The sequence below is a fragment of the Sceloporus undulatus genome, chromosome 5 (assembly GCF_019175285.1).
Source record: "Sceloporus undulatus isolate JIND9_A2432 ecotype Alabama chromosome 5, SceUnd_v1.1, whole genome shotgun sequence".
Classification (NCBI taxonomy): Eukaryota; Metazoa; Chordata; class Lepidosauria; order Squamata; family Phrynosomatidae; genus Sceloporus; species Sceloporus undulatus.
In genome coordinates this window covers 2,508,812-2,534,597 of record NC_056526.1, presented here as the reverse complement: position 1 = coordinate 2,534,597, position 25,786 = coordinate 2,508,812, and the positions used below count along the sequence as shown (strand labels likewise).

The 25,786-nt window shown below is 43.3% G+C and overlaps 1 protein-coding gene across 1 annotated transcript; it reads left to right on the top strand.

The window, feature by feature from the left end:
- Window positions 1-4,149: 4,149 nt before the first annotated feature.
- On the top strand, window positions 4,150-16,329 carry LOC121930825 (C-type lectin BfL-2-like). The gene is made up of 4 exons (XM_042467726.1): window positions 4,150-4,215; window positions 5,303-5,443; window positions 10,896-11,007; window positions 16,319-16,329. Exons 1-4 carry the CDS (start codon window positions 4,153-4,155, stop codon window positions 16,327-16,329), a joined length of 327 nt encoding a protein of 108 aa, XP_042323660.1. The 5' UTR covers window positions 4,150-4,152.
- Window positions 16,330-25,786: the final 9,457 nt, after the last annotated feature.

Below are 25,786 nucleotides of genomic sequence, written 5' to 3'. Positions count from 1 at the left end.
AGATTAAGGGGTTGCTCCCACTAAAATCTGCAGCGAATCATGATTCGGGGTATATGACCTTGTTCCCACTTGAAACTAATTCCAATCCTCATTGGATCGATTCCAGTTGGGATAAAGCGGGGCAAATGCAAAAAAACAAGCAAACAAACAAACAAAAACAAAAAACCAACAGGTTTTCCGGATAGTAGTTTTTTGGCGGTTCCTTTCAGAATAATCAATTTTGAACCGTGCCCAATAAGTGGGAACGCCAGATCAAAGTTGATTCATTCTGAGGGGAGGGACAAATGGCAGAGGGGTGTGTGCAGTCCCTCCCTAGAGATGTCAGACATACCCCCAGTGCTGCCTTTTTGGGTCCTTTTTTAAAAATAAAATTAACCCAAAAATCAATAGATTGGTCAAGCAACTGCTTGCAAACGTTGCTAAACCATTCTATTGATTTTAATTAATTTTGCTTTTTTAAAATAAAGGATCCCCCATCCTCCTGCTGCTCCTCCTGGGTCCCCCGGTCTTCCTGCTCCCTCCCCCGGCCTCCGCGCTCCATTTTCCAGCCTTGTCTTGGCTAGGCTTGCCATATCCCGCCTGGGGGCGGGACTTTCCCGGTTTGGGGCGGGTCCGCACGGTCCCGCCCCGGTTTGCCCCCGACCCCGGGCAGGATGTGGCAAGCTGAGGGAGGCTTTCCCGCGCCGCTTGGGCCTCCGCTCCCCGGCGCGATCGCGGCGAGGCCGGGGGCCCAGGCGGCGACTGAAAGCCCCCTTAAGGCGGAGACTTTCAGTCGCCGCTTGGGCCTCCGCTCCCTGCCGCGATCGCGGCGAGGCCGGGGGCCCAGGCGGTGACTGAAAGCCCCCTTAAGGCGGAGGCTTTCAGTCGCCGCTTGGGCCTCCGCTCCCCGCCGCGATCGCGGCGAGGCCGGGGCCCAGGCGGGGATGGAATCCTTCCTCAGGGAGGCTTTCCCTCCCGCCTGGGCCCTGGGCCTCGCTGCGACACGGCGGGGGCAGAGCCCAAGCGGCGAGGGGAAAGTAGGACAAAAATTCAAATGTAGACACATGTTTGTGTGTCCGACATTTGAAATTTTTGTCCTACATTTTTCCTGGTTTCAAGGTCCGGAGGCATGGCAACCCTAGACTTGGCCCTTCCCTGGTCTCCACACTCCCTCCCCTGGTCTCCATGTGCTGTTTCCTGGCTTTACGTGGTCCCCCCCCCCCGCCCTCTGAGCTCCATTTCCAGACCTTGCCTTGGGCCCAGAGTCCAGGGCATTGACAGGGCAGGGCAGGGAGTGTGGAGGCCGAGGGAGGAAGCAGAGAAGAGGAGGATGGAGACAAGGCTGGGAAACAGAGTGCAGAGACCGGGGCAGGGGCCAAAGCAAGGCCGGGGCACAGGTGCCAACTAATGGGGATGATAATCGTGCCAAAAAACAGCGATTCCAAAAAAGATCCCAATTATAGTGGGAATGAGGGACCTTTTGGAATCAGTTAACATAGCAGAGTGGAGCAGATCCAGGAATCAGTTATACAGTAAGTGGGAATGAGTCCTAAGTTAGTAAAGAAAAATGGCCTCCTTGGTCTCATCTGCCCTTTCGATTCTTAAGCTGTTGTTGTTCTGTTGTTCCATCCGGACTCCCAGTGATTGGGTGGCATATAAATAAATATATTATTATTGTTATTATTATTATTATTATTATTATTATTAATTTATCTAAGGTCACCCAGTGGGTTTCTAGGGCTGAGTGGGCATTCAAAACCTGATCTCCAAGGATCTTTGCCCAGCATTCAAACCACTACTTCTCTGACCCTCAAGTAGCAAAAACAATTGATGCCAAATTGCCAAAGCCAGTTCTAGGTCAATGCCTGGACACTGTCCCAAAATGGGTAGACTGGAAAACCACCAGCCATTGATGGTGGCTGGTGGTTTTCACCTCATGTCATAAATGTGTACCAAAACTAAGGAATTCTGAACAGAAATCTGTAACAAAGCACAAAAATATTTCAAATTAAAATGGAAATGAAACCAGATATGTATCTATTACATGTTGTTGTTGTTATTGTGGTGGTGTGTCTTCAAGTCATTTCTGACTAATGGTGACCCTGAGGAGAACCTATCACCAGGGTTTCTTGGCAAGATTGGTCAGAGGAGATTTATCATCGCTTTCCCCTGTGGATATATTAGCTTTGACTACTGTATAAGAGTAAATCCATCTATTAATGGAGTGCATGGGATGATATATAGGTATGAAAATGTTTTCTTATTTTCCATATGCATAAATGTAAAAGGAGCCAGCATGGTGTAATGGTTTGATTGCTGAACTAAAACTCTGGCAGTCTAGGGTTCGATTCCCACCTTGGCCATGAGACCCATTGGGTGACCTTGGGCAAGTCACACTCTCTCAGCCTCGAGCAGGCAATTCCAAACCTCCTCTGAAAAAGTCTTGTCAAGAAAACCCCATGATAGGTTTGTCTTAGGGTTGCCATATGTTGGAAATGACTTGAAGGCACACAGCAACACAGCAAGAACAAGGATCTATTAGACAGTGGAATGGAATGCCTCAGGAGATGGCCAAAGTGAATTTATCTTCTTGGTGTTCTTCAAACAGAGGCTGAATGGCCACCTCTCAAGGGCTGTGTGGTCCTACATGGCATGGGGCTGGACTGGATGGCCCTTGGCAGGTCCTTCCAGCTCTCAGGGGAAGGCAATGGCAATCCTGCTCTGACCAAATCTTGCCCAGAAAATCCCATGATAGGATTGCCTTAGGGTTGCCATAAGTGGGAAACAACTTGAAAGCACACCACAACAACATAAATGTTGAGTGATAATGACTATGCTTTGATACAATAAAAGCTTATTTACAACGAATTTTAAAAGAACTGTCCAAGGTGCTGACTCATTTGAAGGACACAGTGCAATGCTTTGGACAGTGTAACGAAGGGTCTAATTAGGGTTTTTTTTAATTAGCTCAGATTACTGAGAGGGAGGTTGTTACAAGGACCTCATGAGGTCGCTTCTCAATTTGTATACCAAGGGACCAAAGATTCTTAAGAAATGAAACAGAGACAGGCTTCTTCAATTTTTTATTAAAAGAGGGGAAATCACACAGCAATTCACAGTCGCACACACTCATCCAAGGCTCAGGAAATCAAGGGCAGAAATAGGGAATAGTTTGAGGCAATACTAATGGAGATACTTACTCCAGAGTAGACTTTATCTGGTAATCCAAGAGAATAAGAGGATATGAGAGTGGAGACCTGGCCGCTCAGAACGTGGGGATGAGTGGCTGTGCCGGAGCTAAGTCCGAGTTCAGAGTGATGTGAAGCCAGACTGAATTCCAAAAGAGCACACTGAAGGGGAAAATCTAGAGGTTTTTAAAAGCAGAATCTAGCCCTTGGCAAAAGGTGCTTAATTGTTTGGCCGAAGCCTGGACAAAGGTGTTTGACTGCTTGGGTGATTGAAACCAAGGCTTGAGATTGTCTGAATGTGGCAATCTGGTCTGACACTAATCAAGGGGAGATGGGGAAGGAGTTAAGATGACCACCGCCCCATCAAGTGTGAGACCTAAAACAAATACCTTGCATTTTCCTAATCATGGAGGTGATGGCTGTCCCACCAGCAACTCTCAAACTTCCTGTGGGGAATTTCCGAAGGCGTTGTGAGGCTGACCCATCTGCCTACCTGACCCACTGCTTTGCGCATAATGGTGGCTAGCCTGGCAAGTCAGTTTGAGGTCATGGGGAACTCCAAACACACCCAAATTTAGAAAAATCCAGACTTGGTAACAACAGCTCCTGGACCCAACTCTAGAGTCGATTGTTCATCATCACCTCACCAGCCACAACTGGACTCAATTGAGTCTCTCCTCTAGCAAAAGATTCCTCCACTCCATCATTTCCCACTTGGCAGGATTCACTCTGTGTCCTTAGCAAAGGCACATCTTCTCCCCAAACTTTGGGATTATCTGAAAAGCCACCCATCCTCTCTCAAGGATGATATTTCCATTCCCTTCTCCTCACTGCTGCTTGCTATCGTATGGCGGAGTTCCAGGGGGAAAATGACGACACTGTGACCCTCTTTCTCCATAGTTTTGTATTTTCCAGACTAAACTCTAATTGGCTTTTTCCATCCCATGAGACAGGCATAGAAGGGTCAAGCTGCCCCAGAGGCTGGATGGCATACCAGAAATATTGTTATGGACTCTTCACAAGAAAGCTGCCCTGGAAGGATGCAGAGGTAAGACGTTTGTTGGGAGGAAGCTGGCACTGCCAGGGAAGTGGCTCTAGTCCACCGAGGCAGGCTATTCGGTCCTCAAACAGCTCTTACACTTGAGAAGTTCTTCCTAATGTCTAAGAGGAATCTCTTTTCTTGCCATTTGAATCCATTGATCCTCATTCTACTCTCTGGAACAATCAATCACCTTATTTACAGCCCACCTTTCTGCTCCGAAAAGGTGGACTCATGTTGGCAAGGAATACAAAAATCACTAAGATTTGGAAGGAAACTAGATGCAGTCATTTAATGCGCCAACTCCACACAGATAAATGTAAGGTACTGCTGTTAGACAGAAAAAAATGAAATGCATAGATATAGGATGGGGGACACACAACTGAACAAGACTGCATGTGATAGGGATCTAGAAGTCCTAGTAGACCACAAGCTGAAAGTGACTCAATAGTGTGATGTGGCAGCAAAATAGACCAATGTAATGTTTGGTTGCATCAAGAGAAGTATAATGTCTAGATCAAGGGAAGTAATAGTGCCACCCTATTCTGCCTTGGAATAATCCTGCTCCAGTTCTGGGTCCACAATTCAAGAAGGATGATGAGAAGCTGGAGTGTGCTCATGTCCAAAGGAGAGCAACCAAAATGGTGGAAGGTCTTTATGAAGTAGAGTCTTAGGGAGCTGGGTATGTTTAGCCTGGAGAAGGAAGGTTCAGAGATGATTACGATAGCCTTGTTTAAACATTTGAAGGGGTGTCATATTGAAGATGGAGGAAGCTTTTTTTCTGCTGCTCCAGAGAATAAGACCCAGAACAATGGATTCGAACTAGAGGAAAAGAGATTCTGCCTTAACATTAGGAGGAACATCCTGATGGTAAGAGCCACTTAACAGTAATAAGCTGCCTTGAAGTGTAGTCGAGTCAGTCTCCTTCTTTGGAGGGTTTTTAAGCAAAGACTAGATAGCTATTTATGACAGGTAGTGCTTTGATTGTGAGTTCCTGCGTGGCAGAATTGGATTGGACTGGATGGCCCTTCTTGGGGTCTCTATGATTCTATTAATGGTGCATCAAAATAACCCTCATTCTCTTATATCCATTCAGCAAGACTGCCAAAGTTACGGCTACGATAGCCACCTCGCTTCGATCCGCTCAGTAGCGCAGAGCACTATGATATCCAGCTACATTCTCTTCCACTATGATGATGATGAAGGAATCTGGATTGGACTCTCCAATCCTCAGCAGGTGAGTGCCCAGCCTTTGACGGTCTTCCTCCTCCGAGGCACACAACCCAAATACCAACTGAGTTCAAGGGATCTGTAGGTCTCTGTACATGGAAACCAGGAGATAGAACAAGATTAGATGTTGGGTGGGGAAGGAAGGGACAAAGCAATGGATTGACTGGGAAGACTGCAGCTATTTGTTGGCAAGTGTGCTTTGAACACATTTTGCAAAATCTCATTTTGTTGTGCAGAGAATGGTATCCCTGTTTAATGGATCAAAAAAGATGAGTCTTTCTTTAAGTATATGGTTTTACGAACTACACGTGCCGAGAATGTCAGAAGGGTAATTCCTGCCAACTTGTAAGAATGCAAAACTGCTCCGAAGCACCTCCAGAGCCAGAGTAGTGAAAACATAACAGTTCCTTTTTTATTATTGATTTTATTCTATTAATACAACTTACTTGCTTCAACATGTTCATTTCTTTCTATTCTTTACATTCAATATATTTCCCCTAATCACTTCCAAATGTACAATTCTTAAATACTGATTTACTGTATATACTCATGTATAAGTCTAGAAATTTAGGTCAATTGACCCCAAAAAACTGACTCGACTTATCCACAGGTCAATGTAAATACTGTATCTTAACTCTTATTTAAAAGAAGGAACCATCTCCTGATAAAAAGCAAAAGTATAATATGTGAAGCACTGACCCCCTCTATTTTCTCATCCATAAAGTCTTAAGAGTAAGCACACAGTTAATTTTATAAGTTCTTTGACATTGTTTTGCTTTGCTTCGTCCTTTAGTTTCTTTGCTATATGCCCCTAAGTTTTACCCTCGACTTATCCACGGGTCATAACAAAATCCATAATTTTGGCCCCAAAACTTGCACTCGAATTATACATGAGATCGACTTATAGCCAGATTTTGTTGTGACCCGTGGATATACGGTATCTTCGCAACTTTTTACTACCTTATTAGTGCTTATGGCCCAGTACAGATTAGCCAAAAGTGCCATGGTGGTGCTAATACTAGGGTTCAGGAATGCACAGCAACTGCACACTCCAAAACCCTAGTACATATGAGTGCCACCATTTTGATGTGCAAGCATTTAAACGAGTGTACCAATGATGTGTCTTGTGCGACATATACAAACAGTGCGGGGCACAAGACACATCACCACAATGCCTTAAGGTGCAGATGGTGCCTTAGCAGCATTGCAGGAAGGAGCTCCATTTCGGAGCTCCTTTTCCTAGCAGATCGTTGTCACGGACGTGTGGTTGCTGCAGCAATGATCTGGAGGAGAAAGGGAAAGCCTCTGGCCGCCTCTTTCTCCTAATCTGTACCAGGCCTATACCATCTTTTATTTACTCCTATATCTCCTGTTTCTCACCAATAGTCTCTTTTTTTTACATTCAGTTTTCTATGTATGACGATATTTATTCCCTATTTTTCCTCCACTTTCTCTTAATCTATCAGTTCGTTTCCCATATCTATCTCCTTCCTAAAAAAGAACGTTGTTATCTAATTAAGTATTGTAAACAAACCTTTGTCCATCTGTTTCACTGCTTCTTCTCATTTCTTCCCCTCTTTCTCTCTCTTTTTTTGTTCACTAGTTTAGTTTCTGAGTAGTTCTTTACTGACTGAGATTGTTTGAGATTCTCAAAAGCAATTCCTTCAATTCCTGGGATGTAGAAAATCCATGTGTTCCTTTCCAGGCTTTCTCCCACTTTTCCAAGCAATGAGTGGCCTATACCTTGTGCCCATCCGCCCATATATTCGTTAACTGTTCCTCTTTCCAGTTCTCTTTCTAAAAATATTTTGCAAATCGTTCATACTTTTTTATTATCTGTTTTCCATAGCAGTTTGTCTAGCTCGTTTTGATGTTCTTCTCTTCCTTCATTTCTTATGTCTTCTACATATTTCCTTAGATTTGCAAATAGTTGAACTAATATAGATTAATGTTTTCCTTAGTTAATTCTCTTTGTTTCAGTTGCATGTTACCTTGTCAATCTTTTTTCACTAACTCCTTGAATGTAATCCATATTTGATCACTGCTCCACCTCCCAAAATATATGTTGAGATCCATTATGGAATTTTATTGTAGAATTTCCCCTTTATCTGAAGCCAAATTTTTAGCAGGTTTCTTCTTACTGGATGATTATTAAAGTCTCTATTAACTATCATTGTTTGGTACTATAGGTAAGCATGCCACCCGTACCTTAGATCTGCTCCTTCTAGATTTAATATATGTTTATTGGTCAGTTGTATCCAGTCCTGAAGCCATAAAAGACTGCAGACCTATGCATATAAGTTCAAGTCAGGTACTGCATGGTTTCCTCTCTCTTTGTTGTCTTTTAGAGTTTCCCATTGATCTCATTTGAAATAGAGATTTATGTTAGAGATATTGGAAAAAATTAATCTCTAGGGGAAATTTTTCTAAGCAATGTCAGACAGATATCTAAACACCAAAGTGCTCAGCTCCTTATAAATGATATTAAAACAACTGAATTTGTGGTTAATAAAGGTACTAGACAGGGATGCCCACTGTTGCCACTACTTTTCATTATGGTGTTAGAGGTGTTAAACAATGCATTAAGATCAAACAATAAAATAAAAGGAACTAAAGTAAAGGGACATAAATATCAGATCAAGACATATGCTGATGACATGGTCATGGCATTAGAAGATGCTGTTAACAACATAGAAGAACTGATGAAGAAATGAACCTCATCAGAAAGTATTTGGGCTTTAAAATTAACAAAGAAAAAAGATGGATATTAATTAAAAATATGAACACAAAAGAAGAACTACAGTATTACCTAGAAAATCAGGATGTAAAATCAGGGGGGAAATAAAATATTTAGGTGTCTGGCTGACATCCAATAACATCAACCTCTAAGAAAACAACTATAAAAAGACCTGGAAGGAAATACAAAAGGATTTACAAAAATGGAATAAATTAGAGCCTTCAATTCTAGGCAGGATTTCAGTGATCAAAATGATGATCCTACTGAAAATCATGTTTTTACTATTAAATCTGCCAGTAACAAACGATAGGAAGATCTTCGCAAGTTGGAACACAGAGTTACGAAAATTTCTCTGGAAGGGTAGAAAACTGAGAATCAAGATTGAAACAAAGAAGTTTCATCCATTCTTTGGAAAATATCCTACAGCCATAAAGTCCCCATCACTTGAAGAGGGACTAATACAGTGATTCCCAAACTTTGGTCCTCCAGATGTTTTGGACTTCAGCACCCAGAATTCCTGGTGATTGGCCAAGAAGGCTGGGGATTCTGGGAGATGAAGTCCAAAACACCTGGATGGCCAAAGTTTGGGAACCACTGGTTTAATAAGGCCTGCTGGTACATCTCTGCCTATATTCAAGAAAGGCAAAAGTCACATGCCATTTTACTGTATTCCCCATCACTATGTACCAGTGTGAGAGCTGGGTGGGAGATAGAAAGAAAACCAGCTCATTTGAAATATGGTACTGGAGAAGACTTCTGCAGATACCATGGACTGCTAAAAACAAATGCGCTCATCCTTCCACATTCACTGGGGTTAGAAACCCTATGTTTTACCCAAGAGAACACCTCTCTAGGAATCTCTAGGTCCTCTGGTGCAACTCCGTTGTCAACATCTGCCAGACATTGACCATAGAGTTGCACCAGAGGAGCTACAAATGCCTAGAGGAGTCTTCTCTCTAGGAACCTCTAGGTCCTCCAGTGCAACTTTTGGTTAAAGTTGACCATAGAGTAGCGCTGGAGGGCCTAGATATTCCTCAAATGAGCCTCAAAGAGAAACGACAGTGCAGAAAGAACCACAACTTGGAAACATCACCCAAGGAGATATTCTGCTGTGCTTTCTGCAACCGAACTTGTTTATCTCAAATCAGCCTTTTTAGTCATCAGTGCACTTGTAGAAAGCATGGGATGAGTCCTTCCTGAATCTTCATTCATGAAGTAAAGCCAGAGATAGAGATAGAGATAGAGGGAGAGAGAGAGACATATTAATAAAATCTGTGAATAATTAAATCTGCACAAATCAAAGCCGCAAATGGGGAGGGACGAGTGTAAATGGGTCCAAGAGGAAATGAAACCTGAGGTCTTCCTAGGAGCCAAGGTGACTAAACTGAGGCTGTCATACTTTGGCCAGATCAGGAGAAGACAGGACTTCCTAGAAAAGACGATGATACTTGGCAAGGCAGAAGGCAGTAGGAAGAGAGGAAGACCTCATATCAGATAGATAGACCTAATCGATGAAGATTCAGCTGCCCTGAGTCTGCAGGACCTGAGTAGTGTCGGGTGTCTTGGAAGTTTCTCATTCAAAAGGCTTCCATGGGTTGAGGTCAAGAATTCAGAGACATAGCCATGTTAGTCTGGGAAATCAGTATGCAGGGCGATCTTGGAACACCTTTGAGAGTAACTGAAAGAAAGAAGTTGGTAGCATGAGCTTTCCTAGTCTTTTGTTTACTTCCTCAGATAAATAAAGTGGATGCTCCACTCCATTCATCCGAGGAAGGAGACTCAAGCCTATGAAAGCTCATGATACCAGCTTCTTTCTTTCTGTTAGTCCCAAAGGTACTACAATTTCCCTTTGCAATGTCTAGAGTGTCTTCCCTTTATTGTCTTAAATCTCTCTCCATTCAACTTTAGCAGAAGAGCCCCTGGGAGCTGTACTCCTTCACATAATGAATTTTTCCTCTGGTCTCCTTATTTCTAGCATTGCAGAGAGTGGGTCTTTGAAAATCTTCCATATCTAGCACTGTTGTATTTACTCTCTTTGCCTTCTTGGGATCAGTTGTCCTGCCCTTTTTCTTTGGAGGCCTACATGATTTCTAAATGCTTGCTGGCAGTTTTAAGTTGCTGCAGTGCTAGAAATTTGGGGACTAGAGGGAAATGCCATGGGGAGTGGGGCAGAATTGCTATCTCCGGAGGGCAATGCCTTCGTTTTGCTTCCTCACAAGAAACCTACACACATGGCAGAATGGGGTTGGACTGGATGGCCCTTGTGGTCTCTTCCAACGCTACGATTCTATGATTCACTTGCCTCACCCCATTGGGTCCCAGGCTGGGTTCCACAATAACCCACCTCTGTGTTTGTAAGTGTTATATGCCTTCAAGTCATTTTTGACTTCTGGTGACCTCAAGGCTCAGCTACTTTTCTTGGCTGAGTAGGGATTTGAACCCTGCTTTCCAGAATCATAGTCCAATGTCCAAACCACTATACCACTAGACCCATTATTATGATGGAGAGGAGGAAAATGTTTCTCAATCTAATTTCCCATTATTTTTATCCACGGCCTTCACGTTGTGTTTATTATGGTAAACAGGACCAGGGCCTATCTGGTCCATCTGGGACAGTTTTGGGGTTCACTGAGAAGAAGAGTGCTGGTAGGGCTGCATTTGCTAATAAGCCAAGCTATTTCTTGATTTGTGACACTCTTCCCTCTTTTTGCTGTCTTGGCAGAATGGAGCCTGGCAGTGGTCTGACCGCTCAACACTGACCTATTGGCCTTGGGACTCTGGCAAACCCAGCGTTAAGGGTCAAGAAGCCTGTGCCCATCTCTCAGCCACGTCAGGTGAGGCAGAGTGGAGCCAGCTTCCACATAGAGACTGTCTGGTGAAATATACAAGTGTAAATTGTCCCGCGTATGCACAGTGACTTTTTTGGACAATGCATGGATGCATCCAGCTGATAGTGAAAGAAGTGGCTTTTCACATGCGGGACTGTAGCAGGTCACACACAAATGCATGAAGAGTACTACCGATGAGCACTGCATACTGCCTGTGTGTATTGTCCTTCTGCATTATACACTACATTGATAGCAATGTGCATTCACCATTACTTATACATTGTGCCACTGTAGCAAAGAGCACAACATGGTGTAGTAGTTTGAATCATAGAGTTGGAAGAGACCGCAAGGGCCATCCAGTCCAACTCCATTTTGCCATGCAGGAAATCTCAATCAAAGAATCCCCGAAAGATGGCCATCCAGCCTCTGCTTAAAGACCTCCAAGGAAGGAGACTCCACTACACTCCGAGGGAGTTTGTTCCACTATAGAACAGCCTTTACTGTCAGGAAGTTCCTCCTAATGTTGAGGTGGAATCTCTTTTCCTGCAGTTTGAATACATTATTCCATGTTCTAGTCTCTGGAGAAGCAGAAAACAAGCTTGCTCCCTCTTCAATATTTGGATTTGAAATGGATTTTCTAGATCCATTTCAAACTGGCTTCAGGATAGGATATGGGGTGGAGACTGCCATGGTCGCCTTAACTGATGACCTTCGTCTAAGCATCGACAGAGGAAGCGTGACCCTGTTGGTGCTATTAGACCTCTCAGCGGCATTTGACGCAATAGGCCACAATTGTAAGCCTGAGGGCAGGGAACCGTCCAAGTAAAAAGATTGTATGTTCAGTGCTGTGTAAATTTACAGTGCTTTATAAATAAAGGTTAATAATAATAATAATAATAATAATAATAATAATAATCCTCTTCGAACGCCTGAGAGAGTTAGGAATTGGAGGCACTGCTTTGCAGTGGTTCCTCTCAGATAGATTCCAGAGGGTGATGCTCAGGGACAGTTGCTCCTCAAAAACAGAGCTTAATTGTGGCGTCCCTCAGGGCGCCATCCTGTTCCCGATGTTATTCAACATCTATATGAAGCCGCTGGGAGAAATCATCCGTAGACATGAGCGGGGTGTTATCAGTATGCTGATGACACCCAAATATACTTCTCCATGTCTTGGTCATCAGCAACAACAACAGATGGCATTTCTCCCCTCAGTCAATATCTTGCAGCAATAATAGACTGGATTCAAGTTGAATCCAGACAAAATGGAGGTACTTACATTAGGGGCTCCCAAACCAGGTATCGAGCCGCAACCTCCAGTCCTAGAGGGGCTCACGTTCCCCTCAAAGGACTGTGTTCGCAGCTTGGGGTGCTTCTCGACTCGTCGCTTCAGATGAGAAATCGGGTGAATGAGACGGTCAAGAGTGCCTGCTATCAGCTCTGGCTGATATGTCAGCTGTGCCCTTTCCTGGAACCGGGAGACCTCGAAACTGTAGTACATGCACTGGTAACCTCAAGACTTGATTTTTGCAATGCACTCTACATGGGGCTACCCTTGCGCCTAGTCTGGAAACTTCAACTGGTACAGAATATGGCAGCCAGATTGATTACAGGAACAACTAGGAGTGACCATATTACACCAATATTGCAATCACTCCACTGGCTGCCTATTCGTTTCCGTTGTTGGTCATTACCTTTAAAGCCCTCCATGGCTTGGGCCCAACCTACTTAAGGGATCGCCTCCTTCCATATAATCCCCCCTGTACCCTCAGATCCTCTGGGAGGAATGTGATGCAGTCCACAAAGACCAGATCGATGGCAACCTCCCAGAGGACCTTTTCCCCATTGCTCCCACTTTATGGAATGGCCTGCCGGATGAGATCCGTCAAATTGCCAACCTTGAGAGGTTCAAGAAAGCTGTCAAGACGGATCTCTTCCGGCAGGCCTTCCCGGAATAGAACCCAGCCACTTAACGCTCCCTCCACGGACATATATAAGCGAAGACTCTGCCCATCGTTATTTTATTATCGTATTATTGTTTTTAGATTTTATCGTTTGTAATTTTAATGCATAGAATTGTTTAATCTTTTTTAAAGGGGGGAGTGTATATATTGTATTTTTTAACGGTTGTACCCCACTTTGATTGTGGGGGGAAAAAGTGGGATATAAATTAAAGTTTTATTATTTATTATACTCAAAATGACATCCCTTCAAATATTTAAACAGGGCTATCATATCACCTCTTAATCTTCTCTTCTCCAGGCTAAACATCCCCAGCTCCCTAAGTCATTCCTCATAGGACATGGTTTCCAGACCTTTCACCATTTTAGTCGCCCTCCTTTGGACACATGGCTCCAGTTTCTCAATGCCCTTTTTGAATTGTTTTGCCCAGAACTGGACACAATATTCCAGGTGGGGCCTGACCAAAGCAGAATACAGTGGCACTATTACTTCTCTTTATCTAGACACTATACTTCTATTGATACAGCCTAAAATTGCATTGGCCTTGTTAGCTGCCGCATCGCACTGTTGACTCATGTTCAACTTGTGGTCTACTTGGACTTCTAGATCCCTTTCACATGTTGTCTCCTTAAGCCAGGTGTCCCCCATCCTATATCTATGCATTTCATTTTTTTACCCTAAGTGCAGTACCTTACATTTCTCCATGTTGAATTTCATTTTGTTAGCTTTGGTCCAGCTTTCTAGTCTATTCAGGTCATTTTGAATTTTGATCCTGTCCTCTGGAGTATTAGCTACTCCTCCCAATTTGGTGTCACCTGCAAATTTGCTAAGTATGCCCCTAGTTCTTTCATCCAAGTGATTGATAAAGATGTTGAATAGCAGTGGGCCCAGGACAGAGCTCCACTTGATACCCCACTGGTCATTTCTCTCCAGGATGGAAAGAAACCATTGCTGACCATCTTATGGGTTCGGCCAATCAACCAATTATAAATCCATGTACTTCCTGCGCAGGAGACCAAGGTTTGAATCCCCATTCAGGAATGAAAAACCACTGGTGACCTTGGGCAAGTACCATTGTCTCAGCCCCAGAAGATGCCAATCCTCCTCTTAACAAATCTTGCCAAGTAAACTCAATGATAGGTTCACCTTATGGTTGCCATATGTTGGAAAGGACTTGAAGGCAAACAACAACAAAGTATTCAGTAGAAAGATTCTATAGAGCATACCTCTATTGGAGGATATCTACACTATTCCCAAATGAATCGTAGAGTTGGAAATCCCAGAATTCCATGGCATTTAGCCAGGACAGTTAAATGAGCGTCAAACTACATTAATTCCGCAGTGTAGATGGAGCCTCATTTACTTTACTGGGGACTAGCCAACAGGATTCATACTAGAAAGTGTAGGAAGACCTATCCAGCATTAACATTACTTTGTGGTTGTCTTTCAGATTATAAAAAATGGAATGATCTTCCGTGCTCAGTACATATGAAGTACTTGTGCATGTTGAACCTGTACTGAATGTGGTTGTTCATCTCAACCTGCCAGGGACACTTGGCACAAAGAATAAAGCTGAGAAAATGATTCTTGGACATCGAAGCCACAAGAAGTTACCCAGAGACTCAAATCCTTGTCCTTATGCCATTGTGGGATGGACTAGGGTTTCTCCAAGTAATAAACTGTCTTTCAAGCATGTGTCTACCTTGTCTCTTGTCTACCAAAGATGAATCCCTGTGTTTTGTCTAAGCATCCTCTCTAAATGTATCTTTCCCCCCCAAGAAGTGCACTTTTCAACAATAGTCACTTAGAAACAAGGAATTCTAGAGTTGGAAGAGATCCCAACACCATCAAAACATTGCTGATAAAGAGTCATCCAGCCTCTGTTTAAAAACCTCCAAAGAAGGAGAGTCCACCATCCTGCATGGAGCATGTTCCACTGATGAACAGCTCTTGCCATCCAGGTGGTCTTTCTATTGTTTTCCTGTAGTTTGTGCTTTTAATTCTGTCTATAGACAGAGCCTCCACTCAATCACACACAGAGCACACATCCCATGCACTTCGCAAGCAGACACTGAACACAACAGAAATGTGCAAAGGGACCTTGAAGCACTTTTCAGACCAACACAGCTATGTCTTTAGATAACAGATGCATGCCATTTTATACCTTTTGTCTATCTTTATTTTCTAATTTCATCCCATTGGCTGGGATAAGTTAAAGTTTACTGTTAGTGGGACAGCAATAGGCCTTGGTTCCAATCAACCAAACTTTTCCATTTGTCTATGCTACTTATCTGCTAATAATAGATGGGTCTACACTGGCCAGAGTATTCCAGGTTGCTCCCCAAAAATTCTAGCCCCAGAAGTGAATATTCTGGCTCAAATCTCTGTCCAGCTGCACAATGGTTGCCATTTAACAAAAAGGTAGTGTAACTAATGCATAATTCTTCATGCAAAGATTTCTACTATACAGTTGGCCCTCCTTATAGGTGGGCTTGCCTTCTGTGGCTTTCAGCTTACACAGAAGGCAAGCCCCAGCAGAAATAATGGGGCGCATATTAGCACTGTGCACCCCGTGTGCCACCGTGAGCACACACCCCATTATTTTATAAGGAGCGCGAGCATATGCTATTTTCCCCATACATGGGGGGGGGGGGGGGCTGGAATGGATCCTCCGTGTATGAGGAGGGCAGACTGTACAACCCTGATATAGGCCACTACTTAGATGTCTCCTCACCTTTAAAGTCAATTAAATGGATACCTGGGTGACACCCGTTGGCTGTCTACACATATGTCCCACCGTGCCATCACCGCTGGTGCATGCCACTCCTGCCAAGACTGGGGAAAAATGTGCCCAGAGTCAATCACATGGCTGGATTGCATGCATATATGGTTGCCTGGCATCACTCTGGAGTACTATGGACTTTTCTGGGAGATCCAGATCAAAAAGCAAGTATTTTAAATCCGATCTAAGGGAGGGATGGGCCAGATTCAGTTTGGAACAAGTTTCACATGTCTGCACTCAAATCATGGCTTTGGCCCTGCATCATAAGATAGGGCATCATGAGAGGGGGAGAAACCAATTCATTTGGGCCATGTAGACATGCCTGAAGTCTAACAGAATTGTCTGTTTTTACCTGAATCACAAAATTCAGCCCAGAAGTACAACTGTTCTTTTTGATTTGCACAAACCAACTATACAGCAAAATATTTTTCCTAGCTTTTAAAGGCTTCTAGTCTTCAAAGGTGATTATTCAATCTGTAAAGCGTCTCCAACGACATCTATTCCTGGAATTGACTGGTGGGACTTTGAATCTTCCCACAACTTAGTTTTCTTTCCATGTTCTCTTGTGTATTACAGGGATAATGTAACTGAAATATAATAGAACTCATGCCTGGAAAACTGCAAGGAAACAGATTTCAATTTAAGAGAAGGAGAAACTGAGTAGAAGAACTTCAGGGTATTGTCCTCTTCCCAAGTACGTTGGTTCCTTGATCCAACTTGATAGCGATAATAAAGGAATGAGAAGAGATGAACACAGAGGTACATACAGTTTAATAGAATGAATTTATTGCTGTCTAGTCCAGAGGAAGCTGAACCCATCGCACACTGGGGACAAGGCATTATCATAGAGTACTTTGTCCATTGGAAGAAAAGGTCCATCTTGATCAAGGTGGGGTTGTGATCAGGCTGAAGGTGAGGATCAGGAGATTCATCAGATCTTCTTACAAGGAGAACTTGCACAGATAGGAAGCAAGTTCCTTGCAGCTGACGGCAGCCCATTCTTTATAAGCTAGAAGGCAGGAAGGAAGTGGCATTCATAGAGTCACAGAATCATAGAATTGGAAGAGACCTCAAGGGCCACCCAGCCCAACCCCATTCTGCCATGCAAGAACTCTCAATCAAAGCATCCCTGACAGATGGACATCTAGACTTTGTTTAAAAACCTCCAAAGAAGCCCTGCTAGTGAATTGCAAAAAAACCCACAATAAGGCACCAGAAAAGTGCCTTATGCACATAGGCCCCGTGCTGCCTCAGCCCCGCTGTCCATCCATCTCTTTGCTTTCTCTGGTATATAGTATCATATTAGCAGTCCTCTACTCGACAAAACTGCCAATTCTAATTCCCTCATATAACCTTACCAAGTATGTAACTCCCACTTATGAAGGTGTTACACACACAGGATTCTGAGTATTGTCAACTAAGGATGAGCCATTGAATCAATGGGATTTAGCTAGGACTTGACTCACCATTCAACAATTCATTCAATAGATCTACTGTAGTTGGGACTAACTGATAGGATTTAGGCCTTGGTGGCTGCTGCCACACTGCAGGATTTATGCAGTTTGACACTGCTTTAACTGTCATGGCTCCATCCTATGGAATCCTGGGATTTGCAATTTGTTGTGGCACCAGAACTCTTTGGCAGAGAAGCCTAAATATCTCACTAAACTAAAAATCCCAGGATTCCATAACATGGAGCCATGGCAGTTAATGTGGTATTGAACTAAATTAATTCCGCAGTGTGGCAGCACCCCAGATCTCAGTCCAGCTACACAATGGTTGCCATTTAACACAAAGGTAGTATAACCAATGCATAATTCTGCATGCAAAGATTTCTGCTAGATAGCTCTGATATAGGCCACTGCTTAGGCTTCTCCTCACCTTTAAAGTCAATTAAATGGACGCAATACTTGGTCAATGTGAAAAACTCAGGTTCGAATTGAGTCCATGCCGTGTACTCCAATGCGGACCCATCTGTCCACCGAAATTTTCTGAGCTGCAATGAGAGTGAAAGAGGCAGAAGGAGGAAACAAATGGGTCTTCTGCTCATCTGTCCTCCACTTGCACCCAGCTCCAGTTCCGTAACAGTGAGAAGGCAGGAGAACTCCTTTTAAGAAGGGGTTACCTGTGTCTCAAACCAGGAAGGATCAACTAGAAAGGAGATCAGATCATCTCCTTTGCCCCTGGCAAACTAGATCTGTTTGCAGCTGGCAAACTAGATGTGACAATGGCTCATGACTGTTCATTAAACTTATGGGATTTTTTTTGTTTTCTTGATGCTCAACTCACGTATTTCTTTTTATTTCGATATAAACATATATTAGTACAGAAAGACTAGAAAAGTAGAATTCAAATAAAACACTGAATTGATATTATCTTCACATTTTAGATTATGGTTCATATTCTTGTCTTCCTAATATAATGAATGTCTAACTCCACAAATAGTTTTCACATTTCCTGTATTATCCTCTAATTCCAATTAGTATTCACTCTTCAAATCTTAAAACTTCTATTCATGCCTTGCTCAGTTAGTTCAATAGTTGTCCTTATAAAGTAATCTCGCTTTGTCCATAACAAATGAAAAAAGGAAACAATCCATAATTTCTGTATATAGTCACCAATAGACAGTAAACAACATCAGCATATTTTCTTCTATGCATATATCTTTCTATCTGTAAGCTCCTTATGTCTCCTCTCTTCCCTAAAATACTCAGTTTGAGTATTTATGAGCTCTAACGGTCTCAGTTTCTAAAACATCAACAGGATTGTTATGTACTGGGACTTTTGGAAGTCTCTCATTCATAGGGTCACCATTAGCCAACATTGACTTGATGGCAAACAACAACAGCAGCGCTAACAAACTACCTTAGCCTCCTCCCAAGATTGTGTCCTTCTCCCTTTTCGTTCCCCTCTCCCTGTTTTGTCTCTTCAGCTGCTCCTCAATGTCAGAAAGGCAACAAGGACCCCATCCATCCCTCTTCCCTCTCAGGCCGCAGTGGCTGGTATTTACCCGCAAGGGGTCACACAGTCCAATCCAGATGTATTTTATGTGTCTGTGGTTGTTGACAATGTGTTTGGCGATCACCTCCATCTCTGTCCAGCTAAGGATGGAAGCCAGGTGGCCGTTGGTGCCATAACTCTTACACTCCTCCTGAGATGAAGAGAAGGGAAGAGAGAGGGATAGTTAAGAAAGGAGCACAAGCAATCTGAGTAAGCAGAGTCCAGCCACATTTTGTACCTTTCTGCTTTCACTCTTTCTGGCTGTGTATACAATATTTTTCTCTCCATTCCACCACCATCACAATCCAACTTGTGGGGGGAGAGATTTTTCTGCCCAACACCTTGAGGATCATGAACAGAGTCTGAGGTGATGCCTACACAGGCCAGAAAACTCCAGGGCACTCCAGAGTATCCTAGCTCCAGAGGTATTCCAAAGGCCCCAGGTACCAGGGACTCTCTGTTCCAAAACCAGGTGGCTGTTCACATGCACAGCCTGCTGTGCTGCATAGCACTGTGGCCACTGGTGAAAGTTGCTTGCTTTTGACATCAGAATGAGGTGCCGTTCCTTGGTCACACGGTTGGGCATCTTGTCCTGACTTCTGTTTTTCGCTAGCAGCTATGGTGCCAGGCAGTACAGTGGGGTATGTTCTAAACGGGTGCCCAGCATTGGAGCAGAGGGCTCTGGATCTTCTGGGAAGATCTGGAGCAAACAGTGAATTGTTTAAATTAATTATAAGGAGGTATACCTGGGTTATGAAAATATCATACCCAGATCAGAGTTAGACTCAGAAGGAGTAGGAGCGAAGATGGGAGGAAGGAATATCAACAATCATTTGCTGGATTTTCTTGGCCAGTTTGTAGGTCATCTGGAGGTTCTGTTTCCTCACCAGTTTCCCTGTTCTGTCTGTAACTTCTTTAATATATGGTAAAAATCCCTTCCCTTTGGGTGGTTATTTGTCTTCACTCCTACGGGTTTTCCTGGGTCTGGCAGCCCTTCTGACATCTAAGCTGGAGTAACCATTAGCCTGTAGAGCCCAGTCTAGGTGCTTCCATTCATCTTCAGTTCAATTAATCGTTGATTGAGTTTAGTTTATTTCATTGCCCGAGAGTAGGTTGAATTCAGAAGTTTATTTAGTGAGATCATAAGTGTCTGGTGCACATCACATGTGTCCAGTGTGCATCACAAGTGCCCAATGAGCATGACTAGTATCCATTGTGCATCATAAGTACCTAATGAGCACAAGTCTCTCATGTGCATTACAAGTGCCCAATGGGGATGAGAATTATTTTACTTTTATTTATTTATTTATTTATTTATTTATTTATTTATTTCCAGGATTGATATCCTACCTTTCTCCCTCAATGGGATTCAAGGAGGGTATCTAGTGTGTATCATAAGTGCCCAGTGAGCATGAGAAGTATCCAATGTGCATCACTAGTGCCTGATGCAAATCGTATGTATCCAATGTGTTTCAAGAGTGTCTGATGCCCGCCAAAAGTGCCTCATGCTTATCAGTGCTCATCAGAGTATCCAGGGCTCATGGTAATACTCGTGTCAGTGCCCAGATGTGCATCTTTGCAAATCACAAAGAGGTTTCATTGAATTTCTGCAAGCTATAGCTATAGATTCATAAAATCAGGAAACATTGGCCATGATACAAAATCTCTGCTCATCCAGGTCCACTCTAGTTGAGACCTAAACAAGATCTAGGCTATGATTTCAGCTAACCTGAATTAACTGGGGCCTAACAAGATCATGGGGGACAACTCAGTCTCTTCCAACTGATCTTCAATCCCCAAGTCCTGCAACCTTGGGTTTTGTCTCCAGAAGTGACCAGAATTTCATCATACCTCTGCGTCATGCCAAGTGAGCTTTTCATAAAAGAGCCCATAGCAGTAGCCCTGGTAGGCCATCCATCCGTCGGGACAGGATTTGGCATTTGTGCCTGCCAGAAGAGACAGAAAGCAGGATCAGGAATGAATCAGTGGAGGATATCACATGATTGAAATTGGAAGTATAATCCAGTGTCATCCTGAATGGAATCATGCGTATTCACATTATTGCGTGAAAGGTTAAAACATGTGATCGCTGGCAGTCCAAACGCACTCCGAACACAATCACATGTCAATCCACAGTTAAGTAAATTTGGTGAACTAGCAAGGTCACAAACCCTATTTCTAGGCAACTTCATACTCAGTGTGCTGTTGTTTGATGTGATGTGCATATCTCCTTTGGTCCTGCTTTCCCCTCCAAATTCTGAAGGAGGGGGTCCCATGAAGCTATGCTGCAATTCCGCTTCCATTTTGCTTCCGCTTGTCCTTCAGCATTGCTGAGGGGGGCTGCTGCCTGCTAATGAAGAGGCATGGACCAGGAGCTGTTGGATAACCATTATATTCACGTTTTAACGTGATAAGAGTGAATATATGCTCGTTTTAATGTGAATGGAGCATGTTCTTTCAGCCCTTCTTCCTGCCCCGCCCCCCCAAACCTCTTTTGTAAATTGTGGGGTTCCTTGGTTCCTCTCTCTCACTCGCCTAAATATGCTATGCTCCAGTCATCTGGAGTCTCACTGAGCATGCGCAAAAGTGCCAATGCACAATTAAGAACCCACTGGTGTGATGGCTTACTTTGCACAGAATCTGGGTCGCATTTGGGGAGGCCATTGCAGCAAATTTAAGGTGTGATAAGGAATCACGTAATTGCGTGAATTTTTGAATTGCCCACACTATCTTCTCTTTCGAAATTGAGAGCCTCCCGTCCCGTGTGATAAACTCCAGCGGGTTGCTTGAGGAGAGAATCCAAATGGGAATTTGGGGAGGATTCAGGCCCTACATAAAAGTTGGGGGAAGTGTTCCTCGTTGGAGGAAGTGTAAAGGCCCCTTTCAAAGAGATTCAAGAAAGAGCAAATACCGTTTGAAGGTCAATTAACCTTAGAGGCAGCAAACTGGAGTGGCAAAAGCTGCATTTACACTGCAGAATTAATGCAGTTTGTCACTACTTTAACTTCCATGGCTCAGTGCTATGGAGATCTGGGATTTCTTTTTAGTTTTATGAGGCATTAACCTTCTCTGTTAGAGAGCTCTAGTGCCACAACAAACTAAGAATCCCAGGGTTCCATAGCATGGGGCCATGGCAATTAAAGTGGTATCAAACTGCATTATTTCTGCAGTTGGATGCAACTCCAGTTAATCATGAGACATCCCATTATATCTGCTGTGTTTAAAATGTCCCAGTTGCTCTCTCCTCCTCCCACTTTCACCCTTGATCCTCAGATTGCTTCAGTTGCTGCAAACTGAGTTCAAAGTGCAAAGGGAGTTTATACTCATTTAACTCAGCAAAAAAGAAAGGAGAGGCGAAGTGTAGTCTTGCCCTTCCAAGTAGACAAAAGCAAAAGCAAAGTGCTGCAGACTCTTCTAGCTAGTCTGTTCATCTTTGTTAACAATTTTTGCCAATTTGACTACATTCTAACATTGCTTGGCCACACGCCTCCCGGTCTTCATCTATGAAATTTAGGAGGGTGTGATATTGTAATAATCCTCAGGACTATCAAGAGCCCCAGAAGAACTTACCTTTCAAGAAGCAGCTGAGGGCCAACAGGCCAAAGAAGAGCAAACAGAAATGGGAGTGCCGCCACATCAGCCGCTGGGAAAGAGAAGACAAGAAGATAAAGGCTGAGGAAGGAAGTGATGTTGCCCTAAATCCAGCCATTAGCCCCAGCTAACATAAATCCATTGAGCCAGTGGGAACTGGGTAAACTAACATTTATGTAAGTGCCATTAATTCAATGGGTCTACTTTAGTTAGAGCTAACAATCAGATTTTTATATTTGTGTATGGCAATGGCAAATCACTTCTGAAGAAACGTGCAATGTAAACCCTATGATAAGGTTGCCTTTGGGTTGCCATAAGCCAAATGTGACTTGGAGGTGCACAACAACAGCAGTGTGCCTTCAGGCCACCAGTTGCCTTATGGTGGCCCCATCCAAGTACTAACCAGGACTGGCCACCCTGAGATTGATCCAACTTCTCTTGAAAAGTGTCAAGGAAGAATAATTGGTCACCAAAGAGAGAGAAAGAGAGAGAGAGAGAGAGAAAGAAAGAAAGAGAAGATAGCTGATGACAGGCAACCCTAGAAACCCATTGATCACTTACTGATTGGTAAATAGATGCGATGGTCACTGTATCACTTGATCAGATATTTGGAGAGCAATGCACATGTTACATAGATTAATCTAGATCATCCAGTACAAGGTTTTTGTGCAAATACAGAGCATTTCCCAACACAACTAAAGCACTGCCAAGGGATGTCCATCCAAACTCTATTTAAAGGGCTTCAAAGTAGGATAGTCCACTACCCTCCAAGGCAGTCTGTTCCACTCTCCACCAATTCTTACCTTCTAAATGGGTATTTTTTCCCTTAATTTTTAATCGAAATCTCCTTGCTTGTCATTTGAATTCATTGGTTCAGATCCTAGTCTCTGGAGCAGCAGAAAACAAGCCTCTTTGGGCAATGGCTAAAGAAGAACAACTTTCTTTGTTCATACTTCCCTGTGTGCTGGATCATTGCTCTCCTGTGGAATTGTCAAATGAAAACGATTACTTGGCTGATAAAAAGACGGAACAATTGTGATGGAGTTGAAACGCTGCATTGCCTGGACGCATAATTCTGTACCAGCTGGGAGCCCAGAGATCCAAAAGCGATTAGCATCAGGTTCTAAAGGAATAAAATTTGCCATCGTTTCAAAGAAGACTCGCAGGAAAAGGTGGGCAAGTGAGTACAATCTTCACCTTTTTGATTCTGCCAGTTCTTTAAGAAGGGTTCAGCTGTAGCAAACTGTCAGGTCTTGCTGAAGGGGAAGAATAGAATCCTAGAGTTGAAGAGACCCCAAGAGCCATCCCGTCCAACCCCCTTCTGCCATGCAGGAAGACACCATCAAAACACTCCCTTTGAATAATAGCCATCCAGCCTCTGTTTAAAAACCTTCAGAGAAGGAGACTCCAAGGGAGTGTCTTCCACTGTCAAACAGCTCTTACTGTCAGGAAGTTATTCCTAATGTTTAGGTGGAATCTGTTTCCCTATAGTTTGCATCCATTGCGCCGTGTCCTAATCTCTGGATCAGCAGAAAACAAGCTTGCTCCATCCTCAAGCTTCACAGAGCATGGGAGTTCTATGAACTTGAACTCTTATTAACACAGGAAGGCAAATATGATTTAATATTTAGGTGGAACCTCTTTCCCTCTAACCATGGCTCTGTGTCCTAGTCTCTGAAGCAACAGAAAACAAGCCTGTTCCATCCCCAGTATGACATCCCAATATTTAAACATGGCTATCATATCAGCCCTTAACTATGAGCTTTATCGCATTGGCTCCTTCCGTTCTATTCTGAGCACGGAACGGAAGGAGCAAGGACGAGTGCGGAACAAGTGGAGGACGGATTTTACCACACGCACCTGTCCCTCATTCGTTCCGTTCCCCCTCTCTTCCGTTCTTAATCCGTTCCAGAGGGGGAAATTTTTGAGAACACCTGACTAGAATAACAGAATCACAGAGTTTGAAGGGACCCAAGGACCATCCGGTCCAACCCCCTTTTGCCATGCAGGAAGACACAATCGAAGGACCCCCTTTGACAGATGGCCATCCAGCCGCTATTTAAAAACCTCCAAAGAAGGAAAGCCATCACTCTTTGAGGCAGCGTCTCCCACTGTCAAATAGCTCTTACTAAAGGAAATTCTTCCTAATGTTGAGCTGGGCCTCATTCACACTACATAATAAACTGATTTTTTAGTCGAATTGATGAAGGGTTTTAGCGGCAAATAGGTGTTCACACTATTTAAAATGTGATCAAAGCTGCCCATTTCAATTTACTCCACTTCACGTTCACATTCCTCAATAGGGTCGAATCAAAATGGAGTTATGTCACAGCAGTGACCGTGCCACAGTGAACCAAATCCATTAGAGAGTGTTCACACTTGCACTGAATTGATTCATTTAAAATGATGCATGAAATGCCACGGATTCAGAAGAACCCTTTTAACTGGGTTTAGCACTGCACCTGCCCCTCCAGCAAATCGTGCCAGAAATTCAGTACAAGTGTGAAAACTGGCTTATTATGTAGTGGGAATGAGGCCCTGGGATCTCTTTTCCTGTAGTTTGAAACCATTGCTCTGTGACCTATTCTCTGGAGCTGCAGAAAACAAGCCTGCTCCATCCTCAACATGACATCCCTTCAGATATATAAACATGGCTAACATGCCACCCGTTAGCCTACTCTTCTCCAGTTTAAATATACCCAGCTCCCTAAAATGCCCTCATAGATACCTCAGTCTCACTAAGGATATAAATATTCTGCAAGAAAGGTATCAAGAACAGTGCCATTTTTATATATTTATATGTTAGTAGTTTACTTCTAACACTGATATAGCTATATATTATATATTATATAATTATGCACAGCAAAGTACAGTTATAATATTTAGATAGTGATGCATGGTGAACACCCCCATAAATATTCCATCTGGCCTCTGAAGAAATGGAATAATTTCCATATACATTTTTGTTCAAATAAACCAATTAACCAAAAGGCTTCTAGATTACTAGACGCCATTCCCTATTTTCTTTCTTTTTCTTTTGTTGTTAAATTGACAGTGCCCCCCCCCCCAAAAAAACCCAGAAAAACCCCACAAAATACTTGTAAGCTTTGATTAATAATAGGTCAAAAACATATATCTCTGGATACAGGTGGGGAAAGGAAATGATTGATCCCCATGATCATACAAAGTGGTAGACATTACAAACACTGCAAAGCAATCCTTCCTTTTCTTTTTCCATTGTAAATGGGACGTTCGGGTGGGTGTTGTTCAGATGGTTCAGAAACACGGTCAGATCTTCTTCTCCATGGTTCCATATGGTGAAAGTGTTATCCATATATTGGGACCATGCTGTGGGCTTTTCTGCTGCTGTTTCCAGGGCTTACTTTTCCAAGTGTTCCATGTAAACGTTTGCTATCATGGGGCTCAGAGGGCTTCCCATCACTACCCCATCTC